At 45.0% G+C, this 25,196-nt stretch overlaps 2 protein-coding genes across 8 annotated transcripts; both read left to right on the top strand.

Annotated features, from left to right (window-relative positions):
• Window positions 1-5,208: 5,208 nt before the first annotated feature.
• LOC106586849 (uncharacterized) lies at window positions 5,209-11,738 on the top strand. The gene is made up of 4 exons (XM_014174568.3): window positions 5,209-5,325; window positions 5,845-5,950; window positions 7,638-9,308; window positions 11,392-11,738. The coding sequence occupies exons 1-4, from the start codon at window positions 5,281-5,283 to the stop codon at window positions 11,559-11,561; spliced, it is 1,992 nt and encodes a 663-aa protein (XP_014030043.2). The 5' UTR covers window positions 5,209-5,280; the 3' UTR covers window positions 11,562-11,738.
• A 594-nt stretch (window positions 11,739-12,332) lies between these two features.
• On the top strand, window positions 12,333-24,721 carry pknox1.1 (pbx/knotted 1 homeobox 1.1). 7 transcript variants are annotated; one of them, XM_014174564.3, is made up of 11 exons: window positions 12,333-12,409; window positions 14,020-14,083; window positions 15,473-15,582; window positions 15,799-15,970; window positions 16,284-16,472; window positions 17,966-18,110; window positions 18,356-18,453; window positions 19,213-19,341; window positions 20,555-20,631; window positions 20,809-20,972; window positions 23,508-24,721. In XM_014174564.3, exons 2-11 carry the CDS (start codon window positions 14,030-14,032, stop codon window positions 23,687-23,689), a joined length of 1,320 nt encoding a protein of 439 aa, XP_014030039.1. In that variant the 5' UTR covers window positions 12,333-12,409; window positions 14,020-14,029; the 3' UTR covers window positions 23,690-24,721. The 7 variants fall into 7 exon arrangements, 6 of the variants coding, with proteins under 6 accessions (XP_014030039.1, XP_014030038.1, XP_045563332.1 ...); XM_014174563.3 differs by having other exon boundaries at window positions 12,336-12,409; window positions 13,995-14,083; XR_014382662.1 differs by lacking the exons at window positions 12,333-12,409; window positions 23,508-24,721 and adding exons at window positions 22,507-22,570; window positions 23,214-23,290 and having other exon boundaries at window positions 12,510-14,083.
• The last annotated feature ends 475 nt before the right edge of the window (window positions 24,722-25,196 follow it).

Raw genomic sequence — 25,196 nt, 5'->3', positions numbered from 1 at the left:
TTGTGAGCAAGCTTAAATTAAAATTCGTTTTTTATTTTTGTAATAAGGCTTGCTTCCCGCTTATGGCATGAAATAAGCTTGTTCTGGACACTTTCCTCTTTGTAATTGATTATGGTGACTAGTTGTATATGCATACAGCCTCCTTCCAGCGACTGGACTCTGTTTAAATCAAATCATATCTGATTGTCACATACACATGGTTAGCCGATGTTAATGCGAGTGTACCGAAATGCTTGTGCTTCTAGTTCCGACAGTGCAGTAATATCTAACAAGTAATCTAACAATTCCCCAACAACTACCTTATACACACAAATGTAAAGGGATGGAATAAGAATATGTACATATAAATATATGGATGAGCGATGGCCGAGCGGCATAGGCAAGGTGCAATAGATACAGGTACAGTATATACATATGAAATTAGTAATGTAAGATATGTTAACATTATTAAAGTGGCATTGTTTAAAGTGACTAGTGATCCATTTATTAAAGTGGCCAGTGAAATGAGTCTCTATGTAGGCAGCAGCCTCTCTGAGTTAGTGACTGCTGTTTAGCAGTCTGATGACCTTGAGATAGGAGCTGTTTTTCAGTCTCTTGGTCCCAGCTTTGATGCACCTGTACTGACCTCGCTTTCTGGATGGTAGCAGGGTGAACAGGCAGTGGCTCGGGTGGTTGTTGTCCTTGATGATCGTTTTGGCCTTCATGCGACATCGGGTGCTGTATGTGTCTTGTAGGGCAGGTAGTTTGCAGGTAGTTTGCCCCCGTTGATGCGTTGTGCAGACCGCACCACCCTCTGGAGAGCCTTGTGGTTTAGGGCAGTTTCTGTTGCCGTCCCGGGCAGTGATACAACCTGACAGGATGCTCTTGTTTGTGCATCTGTAAAAGTTTGTCAGGGTTTATGGTGACAAGCCAAATTTCTTCAGCCTCCTGAGATTGAAGAGGCGCTGTTGCGCCTTCTTCACCACACTGTCTGTGTGGATGGACCATTTCAGTTTGCCTGTGATGTGTACGCCGAGGACCTTAAAACTTTCCACCTTCTCCACTACTGTTCCTTCAATGTGGATAGGGGGGTGCTCCCTCTGCTGTTTCCTGAAGTACACGACCATCTCCTTTGTTTTGTTGACATTGAGTGGGAGGTTGTTTTCCTGACACCACACTCCGAGTGCCCTCACCTCCTCCCTGTAGGCCGTCTCGTCGTTGTTGATAATCAAGCCCACTACTGTTGTCGTCTGCAAACTTGATGATTGAGTTGGAGGTGTGCATGGCCACGCAGTCATGGGTGAACAGGGAGTACGGGAGGGGCTGAACACGCACCCTTGTGGGGCCCCAGTGTTGAGGATCATCGAAGTGGAGATGTTGTTTCCTACCTTCTCCACCTGGGGGCGGCCTGTCAGAAAGTCCAGGATCCAATTGCACAGGGCGGGGTTGAGATCCAGGGCCTCTAGCTTAATGATACGCTTGGAGGGTACTATGGTGTTAAATGCTGAGCTGTAGTCAATGAACAGCATTCTTATTTTTAATGTTTTTAAATTTTACCTTTATTTAACTAGGCAAGTCAGTTAAGAACAAATTCTTATTTTCAATGACGGCCTAGAAACAGTGGGTTAACTGCCTTGTTCAAGGGGCAGAACGATAGATTTGTACCTTGTCAGCTCGGGGATGCAATCTTACAACCTTTCGGTTACTGGTCCAATGCTCTAACCACTAGGCTACCTGCCACCCATGATCTGAGGACGCAGGTAGGGATGCCGTCTGGGCCGGCAGCCTTGCAAGGGTTAACACGTTTAAATGTCTTACTCATGTCGGCCACGGAGGGGGGGGGGACGGTCGCAGTCCTTGTTAGCGGGCCGTGACGGTGGCACTGTATTATCCTCAAAGCAGGCAAAGAAGGTGTTTAGTTTGTCTGGAAGCGAGACGTCGGTGTCCGTGTCTGGACTGGTTTTCCTTTTTGTAGTCTGTGATTTCCTGTAGACCCTGCCACATACGTCTTGTGTCTGAGCTGTTGAATCCAGGTTATCCTGTGCCTGCTCTACGCACGGTACCCCCTTTCACCAGCACAGCCCAGTTTGTCCTGTGCCGGCACTCCGCCCTTGCTTGGCGCAAATCACCATTCAGCCAGGACGGGGTGTGCCAGCTCTAAGCTCCAGACCTCCGGTGCGCCTCCGGAGCCCAGTACGTCCTGTGCCTCCTCCTCGCCCTCGCCCTGAGGTGCGTGTTACTAGTCTGGCGCCTCCTATGCCAACTCCACGCATCAGGTCTTCAGTGCGCCTGCCCAGTCCAGGGTGTCCTGTCCCTGCTCCCCGCACTAGCCCTGAGGTGCGTGTTACTAATTTGGCGCCTCCAATGCCAGTCCCATGCATCAGGCCTCCAGTGCGCCTGCCCAGTCCGGGGTGTCCTGTTCCTGCTCCCCGCACTAGCCCTGAGGTGCATGTTACTAGTCTGGCGCCTCCTATGCCAGTCCCACGCATCAGGCCTTCAGTGCACCTGCCCAGTCCAGGGTGTCCTGTCCCTGCTCCCCGCACTAGCCCTGAGGTGCGTGTTACTAGTTTGGCGCCTCCAATGCCAGTCCCACACATCAGGCCTTCAGTGCACCTGCCCAGTCTGGGGTGTCCTGTCCCTGCTCCCCGCACTAGCCCTGAGGTGCGTGTTACTATTCCAGCGACGCTCCTCAGCCCGGAGCCTCCAGCGACGCTCCCCAGCCCGGAGCCTCCAGCGACGCTCCCCAGTCCGGAGCCTCCAGCGGCGGTCTGCAGCCCAGGGCCTTCAGCGGCGGTTGGCGGTCCGAAGCCTCCGACGATGATCCATGGTCTGGTTCCTCTGGACATACAGAAGCGGGGGATTCAGCAGGCGGTGGGGGTACTACGCCCGGAACCAGAGCCGCCGCCATAGACATTAGTCACCCACCCTACCCTCCCTTTGTGTTGTGTTTTTTTTTTTGGGGGGGGGGGGGTTGTTGTTTAGTTTTGTTTTGTAGGTGCGGTCGGAGTCCGCAACTTTGGGGGGGGGGGGGGGTACTGTCACGTCCTGACCATAGTAAGTTGTTATTTTCTATGGTAGAGTAGGTAAGGGCGTGACAGGGGGTGTTTGTTCTGTTTTTGTATTTCTATGTTTAGTTTCTAGTTTTGTATTTCTAGGTTAGTTTTTGTTTGGCATGACCTCCAATTAGAGGCAGCCGGTTGTCATTGTCTCTAATTGGAGGCCATATTTAAGTTGATGTTTGTCCCACTGGTGTTTTGTGGGTGATTATTTTGTGAGTAGTGTATGCCTGCTCTGTGTCACGGCTTCCTCGTTTTTGTATTTCAAGTTTATGGTTTATTGCATTAGTTTCACGACTGAATAAAAGATGTGGAACTACGATCACGCTGCGTATTGGTCCGATCCTTCCGAAAGCCTTGACAAATAACTGCACTTTCAGTGACCACTGAAGTTGAACACACTAAATTTCATATTCTATTTTCACCATATTTAGGGTCCTGACTTTCCAGTAAAACTTCGAAGGTCATGTGCAGGCAGGTATGTTAAAGTGGAATTACCAGACACAGCAACAGACACTGGAGCTATTTTACACCTAATTTATCTTGATGCACCCAAGAGAATGTGTACATAAAATTGAAGACTGAGTGAAATCATTAGATGCTTTATGCAACTCCATGACATTTTCATGAAGGAGTTGCCAACTGAGGTATAGGTATTTACAGTATCGGCATTTACAGTATCGGTATTTACACTATTGATATTTACACTATGTATGTGTTTAATAAAATATTGATTAAAATGACTACATGGTAAGGATATTGCTGCTGGTGATTCTCTGATCCACCTCTACGCAGACGACACCATTCTGTATACTTCTGACCCTTCTTTGGACACTCTGTTAACTAACCTCCAGACGAGCATCAATACCATACAACTCTCCTTCCGTGGCCTCCAACTGCTCTTAAATGCAAGTAAAACTAAATGCATGCTATTCAACCGTTCGCTGCCCACACCTGCCCGCCCGTCCAGCATCACTACTCTGGACGGTTCTGACCTAGAATATGTGGACAACTACAAATACCTAGGTGTCTGGTTAGACTGTAAACTCTCCTTCCAGACTCACATTTAATCCTAAATTAACAACAAAGCATCCTTCACTTATGCTGCCAAACATACCCTTGTAAAACTGACCATCCTACCGATCCTCGACTTCGGCGATGTCATTTACAAAATAGCCTCCAACACTCTACTCAACAAATTGGATGCAGTCTATCACAGTGCCATCCGTTTTGTCACCAAAGCCCCATATACTACCCACCACTGCGACCTGTATGCTCTCGTTGGCTGGCCCTCGCTTCATACTCGTCAGCCAAACCCACTGGCTCCAGGTCATCTACAAGTCTCTGCTAGGTAAAGCCCCGCCTTATCTCAGCTCACTGGTCACCATAGCAGCACCCACCCGTAGCACGCGCTCCAGCAGGTATATCTCACTGGTCACCCCCAAAGCCAATTTTTCCTTTGGCCACCTCTCCTTCCAGTTCTCTGCTGCCAATGACTCGAACTGCAAAAATCTCTGAAGCTCTTACCTCCCTCACTAGCTTTAAGCACCAGCTGTCAGAGCAGCTCACAGATCACTGCACCTGTACATAGCTCATCTGTAAATAGACCATCAAATCTACCTCATCCCCATACTGTATTTATTTATTTAACTTGCTCCTTTGCACCCCAGTATCTCTACTTGCACATTCATCTTCTGCACATCTATCACTCCAGTGTTTAATTGATAAATTGTAATTACTTCGCCACTATGGCCTATTTATTGCCTTACTCCCTAATCTTACTTCATTTGCACACACTGTATATATATATATTTTTTTTGTTCTATTATGTTATTGCCTGTACGCTTGTTTATTCCATGTGTAACTCTGTGTTGTTGTTGTGTCGCACTGCTTTGCTTTATCTTGGCCAGGTCGCAGTTGTAAATGAGAACTTGTTCTCAAAAAAAAGATATCAGAATTCTAAATTGTTAACTACCTTTCTATTATGAGAATAAACATATGGAGTATATACTTTTTACTATAGAACAAATTAAACTATTTTTAAAATCCACTGAGGTGATAAAAGCTCTTTTTATGACCTTGTAAAATCCACTGAAGTGGTAAATGCTCTTTTTAATCACCCTGTCAAAGAGGAAATAATGTCGTTCCCAGACACTTCCGCCCAAATGCGCGTACCTGGGGAGAAGGTCACGGAGCAATATAATTATTGTGTTTCCCCACGGAAAATACAAGACGGAGCACCAAAATGGCGGCCTCCTTACTTCGGCTAGGACGACTGGGGTCTCTCAAGGTACTATTCGTTGTTTATTGTCTAAACATGTTTTTGTTCAGTTGTCATTTCGATTATTTTACAAATAATATCTTCGTTAGATGATTGGTTTGTACAGTAGTCAACGTATCGTAACCGTTTCCTTTTAATATTAGCTAGCGTCCTTCTGACCGGAGGAGCAACACTGCTAGCTGTATTTACCAGCCTCCACATCTCATGTTTTAAGACTATGCTTCATCTCTGCCGTTTTATTTAGTCACAAATTGTGCTGATGACATTCATAATGGATAGTAAAAATACGTGCTCATTAATCAGAATTAAGCTAGATATTTAGGTTACGTAAGTACCTACCTAACACATTGAATAACTTACGTTAAGTCAAAATGTGCTTCGCCTGGTCCCATTGTCAAACTTGAAACGTTTGGCAGACAATTCCAGAAGGAGCTGGCAAGAGGGCATAAACAGACTGGAACACAGGGCTAAGCTAATGAATGCTGAATTTACAATATAAAACAATGGTATGTATTTATTTCTGTTTAGGTTCTCCAGAAAGAGAGCTGGGGCCTTTTGAGGAGCTCCTCTGCCGCGGCATTCTGCACCAAGGCTGGGGAGCCAAAGAAAGATGTTAAAAAGGCAACGGCTACAAGTAAGAGTGCAGCTATTTATACTTTTTTTCCCTCTTCATTTACGTTAATATGTTTTATTCTAGGTCCTTTTTATTCTCCCCTAGGTAACAGTAACGCCATTTCTCTCTCAGGTATAGCCCACACTTGGAGTATCTCCCTGATGTGCCAATACAACCACATCCCGGAATCTTACAGATAAACCATAACCATTTCCTAAAGCCAATTGTACTTCTCTTTTTAAACATTTGCTTGATTGCACTGGAACTGGGATTAAGGATGAATTAACTGGTTAACAAAAAGTCACATTTTTTCCCAAACAGTAAAATGTGACCAACAGAAAATACTATAAGATATCTCTATATAATGACCAGATGCATATTTCTCCGCCCTAACAATGGTAGTCGTCCCGAGGCTGGAAGGCAGGTGACATAGAAACGCATTGGGCTTGTTTTGGGCTAGAGTTAAAGCTCTCGCATTGTCTCTTCTCTGATACTATGTATGCATACAAGGACCAGACATTTTTCGTTAAGAGCTTAATTGGAAACATGCAACAATAGCAAGCCTAACAGTCAAAAAGCTATAGCCTAGTATTGAACATGCAGCTCCTGTAATGAAGCAGCTAATGAAAAGTCATTTTCAAACATTTGCCAAAATACAATTTGCTGGAAAACTCCATTCTAAACCTAATGCGAGTAGTTGTGACAGAGATTAACTTCTCCGTTAGAAACTTAGAAAGAGGGGGAATCTATAACAACAACTAGGATGGGTTGCTAATATGATTAGGATTGTGCCTTTCGGCTTCTGGACAACTGAAGAAAGTGCATATGAAAACCAGATCGGGAGAGAAATGCTGGTTAATGGCATCAGGAAGTCTTTATAAAATAGTTTCTATGGATGGATTTTCTCAAGGCTACTTTTCCAAGGTAAGACATAACTCATTATTTGAAGTAAAGCTTTCAGACAATTCCTGCCTCAAGCTCACATTGCAAAGTGGTGGGTGATACGCAGATAGCATGCCTACCGTTGACTATAGCCTATGCACTCTAATGGCAAATGGGACGCGCACTTTAGTTACGAGTTGAGATTGACAAATAAAAATACAGCCTTTTAAAAAAAAAAAAATCGTGTCCATCAAAGTTTTTAACACGCGATTGCATTTAGAAATGTTATTTGTTGCGCAATGATTGGGCTTACAAAAGCATGTTTCACTCCAGTGAGGAGCTACTCTGGTGCTGTCTGACAGGCTATTATGCTGTCTGGTAGGCTATTATGCTCCTCAAACTAAATAAAATGAGTGACGACTAAGGAAAATACATGCGCACCAATTTCATCCCACCAAATTATGAAAATTAACCTATAGACCGATAAGCATTAACCGGTCAAAATGTATTTTTTAGCAGCTAACCAATTTTTTTTTTTATTTAAATGCATTTTTTCATTAATTATTATTATAATAATTTTTTTGAACTGTTAACATCCCTAAAATCCCTAACAGGGATTTATCATAAGAATCTAGAGAAGGTAAAATTACAACGGTTAAATATTAGTTCCACAGTAGCTTTGGTGTCAGGAGTTTTCTGTGTTGTTTGGCATAGGTGGTTTTATTTGGTGACAAGCCTCCTGGTTATGAGGAACATGCTGATTAGGCTATATACTATTACATTTGTTTTGTGTAACCTGTTCCATTTACCATTTCCTCATCCCTAGAGGCCTCAGAAGAGAGGGCTGCACCACAAGCCTACAACACCACGGTTGCCTTCCCCGTTAAGCTTTCATCCTCAGGACTTTCCCCAGCACAGGCTCTAGGTGAAATTGAATCAGTGGCTAGCCCCGTCACTGCTGAAACAATAGTAGCCGCAGCTGCAGAACCAGCTACCTTTTCCACTTCTGCAAGCCATGCTGACACTATGCCTGCTGAAACTGCTGTGGCTGAAGAAACCGCTAGTCCTGCTGTAGATGTGGCCGCTCCAGTCATAGAGGTGGCTAAGTCTGCCCCTGCTTCTGAGAGTGTTGCAGAGATCACATCCCTTGTCACAGAGGAGGCTGCAGCACCAGAAACACCAGTTGTAGAATCCACTACACCAGTTGCCAAGGCCGCAGTAGTCGCTGACGCTGTTGCAGAGGCTGCTCCAGTTGCTGAGGCTGTTGCCAGTGAAGCCGCCCCAGTTGAAGCAGTCGCGGCAGAGGCTCCTTCAGTTGCGGAGGCTGTCGCCGAACCTGCTCCAGTCGCTGACATTGCTGCTCCCATCGTCGATTCTGCTCAACCTGTAATCGACGCCGCCACTGAAGTCACGGATGCCGCTCCCCCAGTTGCTGATTCTGTCGTTGCTGCAAGTGATGAAGCTCCCGCGCCAGAAGACATTCCAGTTTCAGCCTCTGCCGATCCACCTGTTGTTGATGCTGCAGCCTCCACTGAACCTGGAGCCCCAGCCGTTGAATCCTCATCTAGTGATTCTGACTCCTCCGACTCTGACACCGACTCTGATGATGAGATGCCCGAATTGAAATCAAAGGCAAAACCAGGAATCCTAGCAGAAAAAAAGAAAAACGCAGAAAAGGAAGTAGTGGCTTTGGCCAGCGACGCTGAGGTGGCAGTGCCGTCTGATGCCATCCTTGTGGCCACTGCTAAAGCTGTGCAAGAAGCTACACCTGCAGCGACTCTGAACGCCGTTCCTGAAACTGTCAAGGAAGAAGCACCAGAAGTTGTAGCCGACGCCGCACCAGAAGTTGTAGCCGACGCCGCACCAGAAGTTGTAGCCGACGCCGCACCAGAAGTTGTAGCCGACGCCGCACCAGAAGTTGTAGCCGACGCCGCACCAGAAGTTGTAGCCGACGCCGCACCAGAAGTCACCAAAGAAGTTCAAGCGGCCGCTCCAGAAGCTGCAAGTGCTGAGCTGGTTGACCCCACCTCTGTCCTGGAAGCAGCCACTGCAAAAGCTACCCTGGAGGTTGGCCCTGAAAGTGCCCCTGCTCCAAGTTTTGAGGAGCTAGTAGACTCTGCCCCTGAGATCGCTAGTGTACCCAAAGAGATTTTTGCAGAAGCTGCTCCAGAGGTTGAAGTGACGCCTCCAGAAGTCACAGCTACACTAGAAGTCACTCCAAAAGTTGTACCGGAAGCGGCAGAAGAAGCATCTGAAGCTGCCCCTGTAGAAATTGCTGCTGAAACCCCTGTTGAACCTACAGCGGAAGATGCACCGGCTGTTGCTAAAGCTGCCCCAGCTGAAGCCGCAGCAGAGGTGCTGGTAGACATCGCCCCTGTAGTGGCTGAAGCTGCAGGAGAGGAGCTGATAGACAACGCTTCTGTAGTGGCTGTAGTCGCAGGAGAGGAGCTGATTGCAGAGGCCCTGGCTGAGGCAGAACCGAATGAGACATCAGAGGGTATACACAACACCTCGTCTAAATCCTACTCTTTCTCTCCTCTGTGGACTTTTCCAACCACAGATGGCCATATTTATTTACAATGTCCTTCATAACACGTAGGGTTAAATGTTAATACATTGTAAAGCGCATTTAATTGGCTGTAGCTAGCTTTATTGCCGTTCATAATGCAAAATTCTTAAGTGAAAGTATACTCATTTCACACACCGTGATACTTTAGCTACTTCAGCCAAGTGCGAGACGCATGTTTGAATTGTATGCTTTTTCACCTTAGCCCTGTCTGCTTGCCTTGCAATTTAACTCTCTTGTTATACTGAGGGTTCCTAGTTGGGACTTTGGGTCTGTATTTGCATATTTTATTTTATTTACAAAAGCTTTGCCTTTTTAATACCTTGCCTGCACTGTGCCTCGAGAGGTTCATACTGTGAATGTTTGGAGGTCACTGCGATGCATGGTATTTGACTGGCTCATGTTGGAATCTTCACACAAAACAAAAACCTAAACTAATCCTGCCCTGTTTCCTCCCCTCACTCTTATGACGCACTCTTATGACGCCAAGATGGAGCACTCCTGCTCTCTGTCCATATGTCTCACCTTTCTTTCTTTCTTTCTTTCTTTCTTTCTTTCTTTCTTTCTTTCTTTCTTTCTTTCTTTCTTTCTTTCTTTATCCATCTCTACTCCCAGGGTGTTGTTTTTATTTACTGTATTTGGTATATAATATTCTCTAATGTCCATTGACACGTGTGTATTCGGTTTCTGGGTTGTATGCCAAGGTGTACAGTACATGCTAAGGTGTACTGTACATGCTAAATGCTAAGGTGTACAGTACACTCTAAGGTGTACTGTACATGCTAATGCTAAGGTGTACAGTACATGCTAAGGTGTACAGTACATGCTAAGGTGTACTGTACATGCTAATGGTAACGTTACAGTGAACCAGCCTCCCACCCATGACTCCATCTTGAAGAACCGAAGCTGGGAGTGATCACTCATTGGTCTCCTTTCACTTCTTTCTCCCACTTTCTCTCTTACTCTGGACTTGTGTGGATATGCACGCTATCAATTCATGAAAATGTCTGTATATGCACATGAGGTGGAAGGTGTCATTTTGCGTATGACCGTCACCTAACTTATTTCAGTGTGATTGGATTTGGACCTGTTAACCCTCTTTTTAAGCCTGCCATTTCAAATAGGCGAGTTGCCCCCAAACAGGTCAGCTTACAATATTGCAGTAGTATTTGAATAATGGTCTGGGTATTGTCCAATTTGGTATTTTGAACAACAAAACATGACAACCAGTGTATAAAACCTTATTTGATATGGTCAAGAATAATCGTACTTCAAGGATAATACATCTATTTTTACATGCTGCCCAATTGACAATGTCTCATTCAAGCTTCTGCCAAAGTTAATTTTCTAATTGGCTGTTAGTGCCCTTTTGCTATCCTCATTCTCCCCTTCCTTCCCAGAAGGTTGTGCTGTAGACAATAGATGCTAAGGCCATTCACATCAGCCTGTCTCCAGGCTCTATAGTTGGGGTATATCCTTAATGCTGTAGGAAATGCCCCACCATAAATTACTTTTGTCAAATGGGTGAATACATTTACATTTTAGTCATTTAGCAGACGCTCTTATCCAGAGCGACGTACAGTCGTGAATGCATACATTTCATTTCATGCATTTTTTTTGTACTGGCCCCCCGTGGGAATCGAACCCACAACCCTGGCGTTGCACACACACCATGCTGGCATTGCAAACACCATGCTCTACCAACTGAGCCACGACCATGAATATTTAAATGTGTACCTTTTTTTAAAAGACATTTTTTTTAAATAAGTAAATGCTGTGTCATGTATGGGCATCACTTTTTGTGGCTAGTGATTTATACTTTTAAAACATTTTCTATTTGACGGGGTTCCGAATAGCACTCTAAAACCAAATGGAACTCGCCAATTCGCAAACCGCCTATTTCTACCTTTTGGGTTCTGGTTTTATTTAACCAAACTCCAAGTCAATCAGGGTACCCAATACCCTTATGCCTGTGCTGTGTCTTATACCCGTCTCTGTGTTCTACCCCCTTCAGAGGCGGCAGCTGCACCTCCAGAGCCAGCCCCCGAGCCTTTCGACAACAGCACTTACAAGAACCTCCAGCACCACAACTACAACCATTACACCTTCGCAGACCTGGACCTGGAGATGGCCAAGTACCGTCTGCCCCAGCCCTCCTCCGGTAGACCCTCCCCCAGGCACTGAGACAGCCAGGAACCCAGGCCCCATGTCTCCAGACAGCATGTCCCTGATACCGCTGACCACCCCATGTCTTTTTTTGTTGTTGAATAATAGTGATTTTGCCTTGTACTTTATGATCCCTAAGATGTGCTTGTAATTCTGTTTATAAGAAATCTATTATATTAAACTACACAAAAGGGATCTGAGGCGTTGAGGTTTTTCTCTTGTTTTTATAATAAGGGGAAAATATCTAACATTGATTCTTTGCCAGGTTCTGCCTCGGGTCATTTGAATAGTGCTGTATATGCAAATATTTTGTATCTACGTTCTATTTTAATGACTCCCGACTTTGACTCTGTGTCTGATCGTTCAGTACACATCCTGTTGACCTAATTATCACAGCAGTACAATCACAACACTGCACATCTGAGAAAGGATCTTCTTTGTCTGTAATAATACATTACCCACTAATGTGGGAGGAGGATAAGGCTCCTTGTAAAAGTCACAATGTCAAGTTAATTACATTAATTTCATTGTTATAACAGGCTTTTCATTTTGCATTGACCTAGATTAAAGAGTAGCAGTGGTTTAGATTTTGCCAGGCATTCCGCCAGCAAGATATGGGGGGGGGGGGGGGTAGGCAGTCATTGTAAATAAGAATTTGTTAACTGACTTGCCTAGTTAAATAAAACAAAAATATGCCTAGATTTGGGGCGAGAACAAGGCACACCAGACGTCACATCTCCCCCCCCCCCCCGTATAAATATTCATGAGACAAATATCCTGCGTGACCATGCGCGATGACGCAGCACGACAACTGCGGATCCCGATTGCTGCAGCCACTTGTCAGTGTGACGAAGATTGGCACTCAGGTAAGCTGTCACTCAAATTCTTCTTTTTCCGTTCCCTATCAATCAAACAATCTGGGCCGCACAGAATAATGCCTAGGGCAAAAGCTCGGGGGGGGGGGGAGGGAATGGGAGGCCAGTGGAGTTCATGTAGCAGTGAATAGATATCCGGAGCCAAGGAAGATGGAAATTACCCGAGGAAGGGTGGGAAAGAAGGATTCTGAAAAAGCAAGGGCGACAGCTAGAAGCAAGGCCCCAGCCAGTTTACCCCTTCCAGTTGAATCGCGACTGGCACAGGGGAGGGATAGGCAGCTGTTCCTTGCTTGATTGATTGATTGTTGTGGGCAAGATTTTAGAACTAAAATTAGAAACTAATATTTATAAATTAATTTACGAATAGTAATAATACTTTAATACAATGTCAATGGATATTGGATGAAATACGCGTTTATTTACACTTTAATCCAGCAGTATTTTATGTCACTTTACTGTGTTTTCGCGCAGTGTGAAAGCGGTAGCTAATCCGCCGCTGTAAATATGGCGCTTCTGCTAACTTCACTATTGCAAACTAACGTTTAAAACAAGGACTCTTCAGCTGGTGTTGCGGCCATGAAGGGAGTTGATGCATATTACATTTAGTACACATTTGACGCTGTTATCGCGTAATTTTGTGGGCAAAAGAAAATTCGCAATTTATTAGCTAATAAGCTAACTAGCTAGATAGTTGCTTTCGTAAATAAACTAGCTAACGTTAGCTATTTTGTTTAGCGACCTTGTCTGAACAAGTAAACATCGCAATAAATATCGTTTTAAAGTTCTCTGAAACTGAATTTTTACTTTACTGAATTGTCTCACTCGACAGCTTTCCTTCATATGATTCAAAGCTAATCCAATAATTGCTTGCTATTGCTAACCGTCAAGAAGCTAGTTGGCTTTGTTGCCTCGAGAATGGCAGCGATAAAAGCAAGTCGGTTTAACGTGGTGGGTGTGTGCCATCAGTTAGGATCATTAACCTGGTTTCATGATAAGACATGTATGATGCTCATCGATTAATAAGTCAAGACGTGCACAAAGCAGTACATTTTGAATGCAAGCGTATCAAACTTCACACATTTTGTTCCCCTTATAGCCTTTGTTTCCTAAGCCTTTAATATGTAAATATACATACATGTTTCATTGTCGTTGGACGAAGACTTTACAGTCAAATAGGTAGCTGCATGATCGTGTATGTTATTGCTCTACAGGGAGTAGATAATCTCTGTCAGAGCAATCCAGCATTGCCATGCTCTATTCATAGACATGGAAATTAATCAAGTATAAAAGTGGAATGTAATCGTGTTTAGGCCGTTAAAAACATTCTTATTTCTATGGTTTAGACTACAATATGGATCAAATATTTATGGCACTTGGTCTTTCAAAGAGGGAAAAACAATTCAATAGATTTTCACTGTAGTTTAGCAATTTACCTCAACCCTTCTCCATAGTGCAGTATTAGTCAATATTGTTTACCAAATACAAATGTCAGTTTTTGTAACTTGTACTGTTTTCTAATGTCCATTTATCACGAAGAGTAATTTATACTATAATAGCCTTTTTTAATTCTCAACAGTGTGTGGACCTATGTGTCTTTCTAGGTCCGCCAACATGATGGCTGCCCAGTCGGATTCCATAGACAAGTACCCGGAGGGAGAGCAGCAGGTGGGTCAGAAGGACAAATTTAGTCTGAGGCTCAGCTTTGTGGCCTACTTAAACCACGAGCATGGGTGTAAGGGAAGATTTCATGTTCTTGAGTTGCTTATTTGAAGTTTTGAAATATTTTTTATCCATCAATGTAAAAAAAAAAAAAAAAGTAGAACTACTGTCATTTTTACCTGCAGAATGTTTTGGGGTGTGTTGTAATTCCTTAAATGAGTTATTACTATGTATTTAGAATGTATTGCCAAAACTACGTATGAGCAGCTTCAACCCAAAGCCATAAGGCTGCTGAACAATTAATCAAATGGCCACCTGGACCCCTCCCCCCTTTGTTTTTACACTGCTGCTACTCGCTGTTTATCATCTATGCATAGTCACTTCACCTCTACCTACAGTACATGTACAAATTACCTCTAACCTGTACCCCCGCACACTGACTCTGTACCGGTACCCACTGTATATAGCCTCGTTATTGTTACTTTATTTTAAAAATTATTTTACATGAGTTTATTTATAAAATATTTTCTTAACTATAAGGTTGTATTGTTATAAGGATAAGGTTGTACCTGTTGTATTCACCATTTCACAGTAAAGTCTACACCTGTTGTATTCGGCGCATGTTTATTTATTTTTATCTTTATTTAACTAGGCAGGTCAGTTAAGAACAAATTCTTATTTTCAATGACGGCCTAGGAACAGTGGGTTAACTGCCTTGTTCAGGGGCAGAACGACAGATTTGTACCTGGTCAGCTCTGGGATTTGAATTTGCAACCTTTTGATTGCTAGTCCAACGCTCTAACCAGTAGGCTACCCTGCCGTGACCAATAAGATTTTATTTTGATTTAAGAAAATGGTGAGGACATATCAATGTGACTAACTTGAGGTTTTCCTGCTCTAGCAAACAACTATTTTTTTAGCACATTTGCTCTCAATCAAAGCCATTGTTGGTTCAATCACATGGCTGGAGATGGGATTTATGTTCTTGGAAGAACTGCTGGTAGGCAATGTGAAAATATGTGAAAGCATGAGAGGAGGAGCACGTTGGCTTCCAATCAGTGAATGTGTCTGAATTCATTCGCTCAAAGACAAGCTTTGTGTAGCTATCGGTAATAAACATGATATGCCACGACTCATCATTCTATTCTACTCCTGTCCAAAGAGAGACTGACAACCTCTGTATCATTCACCCATTTGAGAATCATTTAGCTAGGCTATTTCCTTCCATTGTGTACTGAGAAAACAGTCCTCCAACCTATTACCAATGCCAACAAGACCAATCTTCTCATGGCTTGTTTAGTAGTCGTTGAGGCAGGGTTCTGAGCGTTACCTAACCACTACTATTGCTCCTCACTCTGCTTTCATCTGATCTCCCTCGCTCCCGTTTCTCTCCAGATGCAGGGGGTGGAGCAGGCGGACGGTGAGGAGGGTTTGGATGCAGCCTCCAGTCCAGCCCCCACTGAGCCCCAGACCCCCATGGATGTAGATAAGGCTTCCATATACCGGTACACCCCCTGACTCTGTTGGCCCCCTGACAAAGCTTTGGTCAACCCCCACCTCAATTACTTTCAAAAAGGAAATGCTGCTGCTGTCAGTCTTAGATGTTGTCGGGGCTTATGTGCCCTACTAATGAAATTATGGAGTAAACACTACCACGTGTAACAAAGTAAATTATGGTAATTTAGTGATGTCTCTTCGTGTGTCTGTGTGTGTTGTTGCAGGCATCCCTTGTTCCCTCTCCTGGCCCTGCTCTTTGAGAAATGTGAGCAGTCTACACAGGGCTCAGACTGTGTCACGTCAGCCAGCTTCGACGTGGACATTGAGAACTTTGTCCGCAGCCAGGAGAAAGAGGGCAAAGCCTTCTTCAGTGAGGACCCTGATCTCGACAATCTGGTGACCTCCCTCATTTGCTGTTAATATTCGTTGAATTATTTTCCATCACAATGACCTCTAGTGACACTATTCATACATTTATGCAAATGACACATGGAAAGTGAGCTACTGTTTCATTGGCGCTGTTTGACTCTTAATAGTTTGATGAAGCCAGTTGTCCACACATAAACATTACAACAGCCTTATACTAAAGTATCTACCAGTGGAATAAATTGTGTATTTACTATAACAGACTACTATGCACATGCCATTTTCAATGCAAACGTCCTGGCCTCTCATAACTACTCTCCCTGACCTGACCTTTGACCCCTAGATGGTGAAGGCTATCCAGGTGCTGCGGATCCACCTGCTGGAGCTGGAGAAGGTCAGCGACCTGTGTAAGGACTTTTGCAGCCGCTACATCTCCTGCCTCAAGACCAAGATGAACAGCGAGACGCTGCTGAGTGGAGAACCTGGCAGCCCCTACTCATCTGGACAGGGTTTCTCCCCCACCAAGATCCAGGTACACACACCCTGCCGTACAGATATATTTTGCTGCCGTCATACACACCCATTATATACTGCTATACCCACACCATTATATACTGCTATACCCACACCATTATATACTGCTATACACACACCATTATATACTGCTATACACACACCATTATATACTGCTATACACACACCATTATATACTGCTATACCCACACCATTATATACTGCTATACACACACCATTATATACTGCTATACACACACCATTATATACTGCTATACACACACCATTATATACTGCTATACACACACCATTATATACTGCTATACACACACCATTATATACTGCTATACCCACACCATTATATACTGCTATACACACACCATTATATACTGCTATACACACACCATTATATACTGCTATACACACACCATTATATACTGCTATACACACACCATTATATACTGCTATACACACACCATTATATACTGCAATACACACACCCATTATATACTGCTATACACACACCATTATATACTGCTATACACACACCATTATATACTGCTATACACACCCATTATATACTGCTATACACACACCATTATATACTGCTATACACACACCATTATATACTGCAATACACACACCCATTATATACTGCTATACCCACACCATTATATACTGCTATACACACACCCTTGTGTACTGCTATACACACACCCATTATATACTGCTATACACACACCCTTATATACTGCTATACACACACCCTTATATACTGCTATACACACACCCTTGTATACTGCTATACACACACCCTTGTATACTGCTATACACACACCCTTATATACTGCTATACACACACCCTTGTATACTGCTATACACACACCCTTGTATACTGCTATACACACACCCTTGTATACTGCTATACACACACCCTTGTATACTGCTATACACACACCCTTGTATACTGCTGTACGCACACCCTTGTATACTGCTGTACGCACACCCTTGTATACTGCTGTACGCACACTCTTGTATACTGCAGTACGCACACCCTTGTATACTGCTGTACGCACACCCTTGTATACTGCTGTACGCACACCCTTGTATACTGCAGTACGCACACCCTTGTATACTGCAGTACGCACACCCTTGTATACTGCAGTACGCACACCCTTGTATACTGCTATACACACACCCTTGTATACTGCAGTACGCACACCCTTGTATACTGCTGTACGCACACCCTTGTATACTGCTGTACGCACACCCTTGTATACTGCTGTACACACACTGAATCCGTAAAACATAGATCACACCTTGCCTATTATATACACACATGATGCTATATACACAGACTATTGACCCATGAAGACTCCGTTTAACCTGTGTGTGTGTGTGTGTGTGTGTGTGTGTGTGTGTGTGTGTGTGTGTGTGTGTGTGTGTGTGTGGTGCGTGCGTGCGTGCGTGCGTGCGTGCGTGCGTGCGTGCGTGCGTGTGTGTGTCGTGCAGACGTCCAGCTCTTTCACAGGAACCCTCAGTCCCCAGGGGATTGTGGTGCCAGCATCGGCCCTGCAGCAAGGCAACGTAACCGTGACAACAGTCAACCCCACACAGGTTATAGCAGGTATGTCACCCTGGCATACAACAACCACAGGTAGAGCCTCAGACACCAAACCCCCACCTCCCTCACCTCAATAGGAATCATAGGGGCGGTTTCCCGATCACAGATTAAGTTTAGTTCTGGATTATATTTCAATGGAGAGTCCAGGACGAGCGAGGCTTAATCTGTGTGGCGGAAACCGGCCCTTAGCGTACAGCTGTCTGTTTCTGTACCAGCAGTTTATGAAAATAAATAAGGACTCCTCTGAAAGCATTGTTGGATCCTTGTGTTTCCTCCAGGTGGCACAGTCTACCAACCAGTCACAGTAGTCAACTCACAGGGCCAGGTGGTGTCACAGACCCTCTCGCCCCAGACCATACGCATCCAGAACACACAGGTAAGACACACAAACACATCTGGAGGCTGACATTTACTGCCCGCTGAACAGCCCCCCCCACGCTGCCCCGCTGAACAGCCCCCCCCACGCTGCCCCGCTGAACAGCCCCCCCACCACGCTGCCCCTCTGAACAGCCCCCCCCACGCTGCCCCTCTGAACAGCCCCCCCCACGCTGCCCCGCTGAACAGCCCCCCCCCCCACGCTGCCCCGCTGAACAGCCCCCCCACCACGCTGCCCCTCTGAACAGCCCCCCACCACGCTGCCCCGCTGAACAGCCCCCTGCCCACGCTGCCCCTCTGAACAGCCCCCCCCCACGCTGCCCCTCTGAACAGCCCCCCCACCACGCTGCCCCTCTGAACAGCCCCCCACCACGCTGCCCCGCTGAACAGCCCCCTGCCCACGCTGCCCCTCTGAACAGCCCCCTGCCCACGCTGCCCCTCTGAACAGCCCCCCCCACGCTGCCCCTCTGAACAGCCCCCCCACCACGCTGCCCCGCTGAACAGCCCCCCCCACGCTGCCCCGCTGAACAGCCCCCCCACGCTGCCCCGCTGAACAGCCCCCCCCACGCTGCCCCTCTGAACAGCCCCCCCACCACGCTGCCCCGCTGAACAGCCCCCCCCACGCTGCCCCGCTGAACAGCCCCCCCACCACGCTGCCCCGCTGAACAGCCCCCCCACCACGCTGCCCCGCTGAACAGCCCCCCCCACCACGCTGCGTAAATGTGAAAGAATATAGAAACCTAACTGTAACTCTCTTCAGCTCCAGCTACAGCTCAACCAGGACCTGAGTTTCTTCAACCACGACGACAGCTCACCCAAGAACAAGCGTGGCGTCCTTCCCAAACAAGCCACCAACGTCATGCGCTCCTGGCTCTTCCAGCACATCGGGGTGAGTAGAACACAGGCCAACTATGGGTTACAACCTGGAATGATTCTGGGATTTGATTGGATTGCAGTGCAAGATAAAAACACTAACTACTTAAAGGAAAGGTTCACCCATTTTGAATGTTAAATTGTTTTTGTAGAACATCACTCAGAGATTTATCTGTTCCCTGGGTCATTTCATGTTTTCATTTGTAGCTTGAGTTGTTGGCGTTTTTAAGCGGGCAGAAACCCAGCCAGTATGACGTAGTATTGTGATAAAGTCTCTCTCACTACACTGGAATACGACTTTTAGATGGTGAAAATGTCTATCATACATGTCAGATTTCAATACTGGCCGATGTCATAACTCGGGAGGGTGTCTTCTCTCGTATGAGCCTATGATCGTATTTTTGCAATACTCCTACCTCGAGAAATGTGTAATTTAAGCACATTTCTCCTTTGTCTGCCTCTTCAGTCCAGGGTGCATTGCATGGTGCAGTTGCCAGAGATATTATAGAAAAGAGATAGTAATCCAATGAATGAAGGAACGAATAATGCCCCACCCAATTGCGTTCACGTTGTCATGCTGCGTCACGCGGTTGCCAAGCTAATCGTCACACAATTCCTTCTCAGTCAGTGTATGTCGAAAAACGTGCCTATTTTCCTCGAAAGTACGTAATGTTACGATTCCAAAGCTACACGATACTACAGATAGCAAGTTAATTATCTCGGAAAAGATTTGTAATGTTGTACTTCTTGTTGATGAAATTCGTGCTAATATTGGGGTTTAGAGCCAGCGTCCAATAGACTCCCATTCCCTCTTTGAAGGAGATTGCTCCTTGTCCCAGAATGGTCCAGAGTGCACACGCATCCCATTGACGTAGCATGGGCAACGTTTCCCATCTCCTCAAAAGTATTTCTGCCTTTGAAAATGTCAGACTCCACCCTGTGAGCAACGTTATATGCTGATATGTTCTTTGGTATTATTGTGTGTAGCTAGCTAGCTAGCTAGCTAGCTAGCCAGCCCATAGAGAGAGCATTTCATTGTGGATTTGAGCTGCAACAGATTTCCACAAATATTTTTCCCTGTTGCTACCAACCTTATTATGACGGCATAATGGAACATTTGTTCACAAAAAAATATTGTTCTTAATATTGTTATTTAACACTGTAAATGATAGGAATTAGTGGTTTTGGGTGGATTTAGCAGAGCATGACTTTTTGTTTTATTTCTATAGCACCCCTACCCCACGGAGGATGAGAAGAAGCAGATCGCTACTCAAACTAACCTCAGCCTCCTCCAAGTCAACAACTGGTGAGTTACATGAACCCATGCCACACTACCATGAACTATCACCTAAGACTATAAAATACCAGAAAGAACAACCTCTCCTAGCTTGAACCAATCCAATAATGTGTCAAGTTTAGTGATTGGTTAAACCCCTTGTTTCCCCTCTCGTGATTGGTCCAACCTTTCCTCCTTCTCTCTCAGGTTCATAAACGCGCGGAGGCGGATCCTGCAGCCCATGCTGGACGCCAGCTCTTCGGAGACACCCAAAACCAAGAAGAAACCTCCTCCGAACAGGCCTCTACAGCGCTTCTGGCCTGACTCCATCGCCACGGGGATGACCCAACAACAGGTCCAGATGCCAGATGGTACTTTTTTACAATTTTTATTTCACCTTTATTTAACCAGGTAGGCTAGTTGAGAACAAGTTCTCATTTGCGACTGCGACCTGGCCAAGATAAAGCAAAGCAGTTCGACACATACAACAACACAGAGTTACACATGGAATAAACAAATATACAATCAATAATACAGTAGAAAAAGTCTATATACAGCATGTGCAAATGAGGTAGGATAAGGTAGGTAAGGCAATAAATAGGCCATGGTGGCGAAGTAATTACAATATAGAAATTAAACACTGGAATGGTAGAATGTGCAGAAGATGAATGTGCAAGTAGAGATACTGGGGTGCAAAGGAGCAAGATAAATAAATAAATACAGTATGGGGATGAGGTACTTGGATGGGCTATTTACAGATGGGCTATGTACAGGTGCAGTGATCTGTGAGCTGCTCTGACAGCTGGTGCTTAAAGCTAGTGAAGGAGATATGAATCTCCAGCTTCAGTGATTTTTGCAGTTTGTTCCAGTCATTGGCAGCAGAGAACTGGAAGGAGAGACGGCTAAAGGAGGAATAGGCTTTGGGGGTGACCAGAGAGATATACCTGCTGGAGGACATGCTACGGGTGGGTGCTGCTATGGTGACCAGTGAGCTGAGATAAGGCGGGGCTTTACCTATCAGAGACTTGTAGATGACCTGAAGCCAGTGGGTTTGGTGATGAATATGAAGAGGGCCAGCCAACGAGAGCATACAGGTCGCAGTGGTGGGTAGTATTTGGGGCTTTGGTGGCAAAACGGATGGCACTGGGATAGACTGCATCCAATTTCTTGAGTAGAGTGTTGGAGGCTATTTTGTAAATGACATCGCCGAAGTCAAGGATCGGTAGGATAGTCAGTTCTATGAGGGTATGTTTGGCAGCATGAGTGAAGGATGCTTTGTTGCGAAATAGGAAGCCGATTCTAGATTTAATTTTGGATTGGATTGGAGATGTTTAATGTGAGTCTGGAAGGAGAGTTTACAGTCTAACCAGACACCTAGGTATTTGTAGTTGTCCACATATTCTAAGTTAGAACCATCCAGAGTAGTGATGCTGGACGGGTGGGCAGGTGTGGGCAGCGAACGGTTGAATAGCATGCATTTAGTTTTACTTGCATTTAAGAGCAGTTGGAGGCCACGGAAGGAGAGTTGTATGGCATTGAAGCTCATCTGGAGGTTAGTTAACAGTGTCCAATGAAGGGCCAGAAGTATACAGAATGGTGTCGTCTGCGTAGAGGTGGATCAGAGAATCACCAGCAGCAAGAGCAACATCATTGATGTATACAGAGAAGAGAGTCGGCCCGAGAATTAAACCCTGTGGCACCTCCATAGAGACTGCCAGAGCTCCAGACAACAGGCCCTCCGATTTGACACACTGAACTCTATCAGAGAAGTAGTTGGTGAACCAGGCGAGGCAATCATTTGAATGTTTGAATGTTGTGATTGACAGAGTCGATAGCCTTAGCCAGGTCGATGAATACGGCTGCACACTAATGTCTCTTATCGATGGCGGTTATGATATCGTTTAGGACCTTGAGCGTGGCTGAGGTGCACCCATGACCAGCTCTGAAACCAGATTGCACAGCGGAGAAGGTGCGGTGGGATTCGAAATGGTCGGTAATCTGTTTGTTAACTTGGCTTTCGAAGATCTTAGAAAGGCAGTGTAGGATAGATATAGGTCTGTAGCAGTTTGGGTCTAGAGTGTCTCCCCGTTTGAAGAGGGGGATGACCGTGGAAGCTTTCCAATCTATGGGAATCTCAGACGATATGAAAGAGAGGTTGAACAGGCTAGTAATAGGGGTTGCAACAATTTCAGCAGATATTTTTAGAATTAGAGTGTCCAGATTGTCTAGCCCGGCTGATTTGTAGGGGTCCAGATTTTTCAGCTCTTTCAGAACATCAGCTATCTGGATTTGGGTGAAGGAGAAATGGGGAAGGCTTGGGCGAGTTGCTGCGGGGGGTCCGTAGCTGTTGATCGGGGTAGGGGTAGCCAGGTGGACAGCATGGCCAGCTGTAGAGAAATACTTATTGATATTCTCGATTATCGTGGATTTATTGGTGGTGACAGTGTTTCCTAGCTTCAGTGCAGTGGGCAGCTGGGAGGAGGTACTCTTATTCTCAAAGGACTTTAGTGTCCCAGGACTTTTTGGAGTTAGAGCTGCAGGATGCAAATTTCTGCTTGAAAAAGCTAGCCTTAGCTTTCCTAACTGCCTGTGTATATTTGTTCCCGGGCCAGGTCGAGTAAGTACTGACTTGCTACACTGCTCATTGGATAAGCACTGCTATGTGTCAAGAGTTGCTGGAGCTGTTGGCTATACTTGTTTTTAAGGTAACTAGGCGCAAGCGCTTACTGTAATGGAAATGATAGCCACAAGGAGAATTCAGTCACAAGGCAAATTCAAGGCTCCCTTGTTAAAGCGACTTATTTTACAATGGGTCTCCCTTTGTGTGGGAATAAGACACTAGAGAAAAACATGAGAGCTATGTGTGATGTCACTGACGTGTCCTCTCCTGGTCGTCTGTTCACCAGGAACCACGGTGATGATGAGCGTGGAGGGTCTCCGGAGCCTGTCATCAGACGGCGCCACGCTAGCCGTGCAGCAGGTGATGATGGGCGGGCACAGCGAGGACGAATCAGGAGACAGCGGGGACGAGGACGATGATGATGACATGGCTGGGCTGGGCCTGGACAACAGCGACTCGCTGCAGTAGGACACAGACGTACTGTACACACACACATACACACTTAAAAACAAACTTTGTGTGCTTTGTTTTAATATGTATGTGTGTGTGTGTGTGTGTGTATATATATGTGTGTGTGTGTATATATATATATATATATATATATATATATATAATCACATACACATATGTGGTGGTTAAGACCTTCCACAACTGACACATTATGTAGGCGGGCTGATAATGAATAAGGCGGGCTGATAATGAATAAGGCGGGCTGATAATGAATAAGGCGGGCTGATAATGAATAAGGCGGGCTGATAATGAATTGCAACACACACTAGAACCAAATCAGAGCCATTTTTGATGCTCTGCTAAAAATAGGATGGCTCAGATTATGTACGTACTGTAGATAGACCGGTATTGCATCGCAAGTACACAAATGCGGGTACATGCAATTATACGCTCTCTCAATCGGTTTACACAGAGCACAACCACTGGACATACGGGATCACTCCTGATGTCCCTTTAACGAACGGAGTGTCTTGTTTGTGAGGAGTTTGATTTCAGAAAGCGTTTTTTACTACGTCGTCTGTGTGTGTAGGCCAGTGATTTTCTGTGTAATATCATTGTGTGTTCCAAAAGACCGAGAACGGAAGCAGCAAAAGAAAAATCATGAAGTGTTAAATAACACACTCTGAATCTCCGTTACTAAATGTTGAATGATTTCTTATTTTTCATTTCATCTCTTTTTGGATGCCAACACTTTCAAGTTGTATCTGTAATGGGTTTTGTTCACTTTGCATGCCTGTGTTTGACTACATGTGCCCACTCTGATTAGGACTGGCTTACCCTATAGGTCCAGCAGAGCCCATTAGGAAAATGTAAAGTAAAGAGGCTTATTTTTATATACAAACATGAGAAGTATGTTTTTTGTTTGTTTGATGTTCTCTTGTTTTGTTTGGAATGTTTATGTACAAACGTTTTGTTATTGAAGCTAGCGGCCCTGTTTTCCAGGGTCCAATTAAGTTTTCTAAATATTGATGATAAATGAGAAAAAAATTATGTCAAATGGTTTTTAACACGATCCGAAAAAGGCCTTATTTACAGTTAACTGCCAAAATAATGGAAACACTTAAGTAAATGAGGGATACAAAGTATATTTAAACCAGGGCGTTCTACACAGGGTCTGGTTCAGGAGTCTAATAAACACATTAACATCCCATCATGCTTAGGGTCAGGTATTAAAAATGCCCAGTTGCTGATTTATTATGGCTAGAAGGGATCTGTGTGTGTGTGTGTGTGTGTGTGTGTGTGTGTGTGTGTGTGTGTGTGTGTGTGTGTGTGTGTGTGTGTGTGTGTGTGTGTGTGTGTGTGTGTGTGTGTGTGGTGTGTGTCATTTACCAGATCTCTACCAAATTGAACACTTATGGGAGATTGTGGAGCGGTGCCTGAAACAGCGTTTTCCACCACGTCAATAGAACACTAAATGATGGAATGTCTCATAGAAGAATGGTGCATCCCTCCAGTAGAGTTCCAG

This window comes from Salmo salar, chromosome 25 (assembly GCF_965601325.2).
Source record: "Salmo salar chromosome 25, fSalSal1, whole genome shotgun sequence".
NCBI lineage: Eukaryota > Metazoa > Chordata > Actinopteri > Salmoniformes > Salmonidae > Salmo > Salmo salar.
The sequence above is the reverse complement of the archived record's forward strand: the minus strand, read 5'-3'. Positions and strand labels throughout refer to the sequence as shown.

Bases quoted from the DNA above. Each gene is read 5' to 3' on its own strand.
- LOC106586849 (XM_014174568.3), top strand. From the start codon at position 5,281: ATGGCGGCCTCCTTACTTCGGCTAGGACGACTGGGGTCTCTCAAG. The intron at 5,326-5,844 runs GTACTATTCGTT...ATTTCTGTTTAG, and splicing joins GACGACTGGGGTCTCTCAAG to GTTCTCCAGAAAGAGAGCTG. The intron at 5,951-7,637 runs GTAAGAGTGCAG...CCTCATCCCTAG, and splicing joins TAAAAAGGCAACGGCTACAA to AGGCCTCAGAAGAGAGGGCT.
- pknox1.1 (XM_014174563.3), top strand. From the start codon at position 14,006: ATGTGTCTTTCTAGGTCCGCCAACATGATGGCTGCCCAGTCGGATTCC. The intron at 15,583-15,798 runs GTACACCCCCTG...GTGTTGTTGCAG, and splicing joins GATAAGGCTTCCATATACCG to GCATCCCTTGTTCCCTCTCC. The intron at 20,632-20,808 runs GTGAGTTACATG...CTTCTCTCTCAG, and splicing joins CTCCTCCAAGTCAACAACTG to GTTCATAAACGCGCGGAGGC.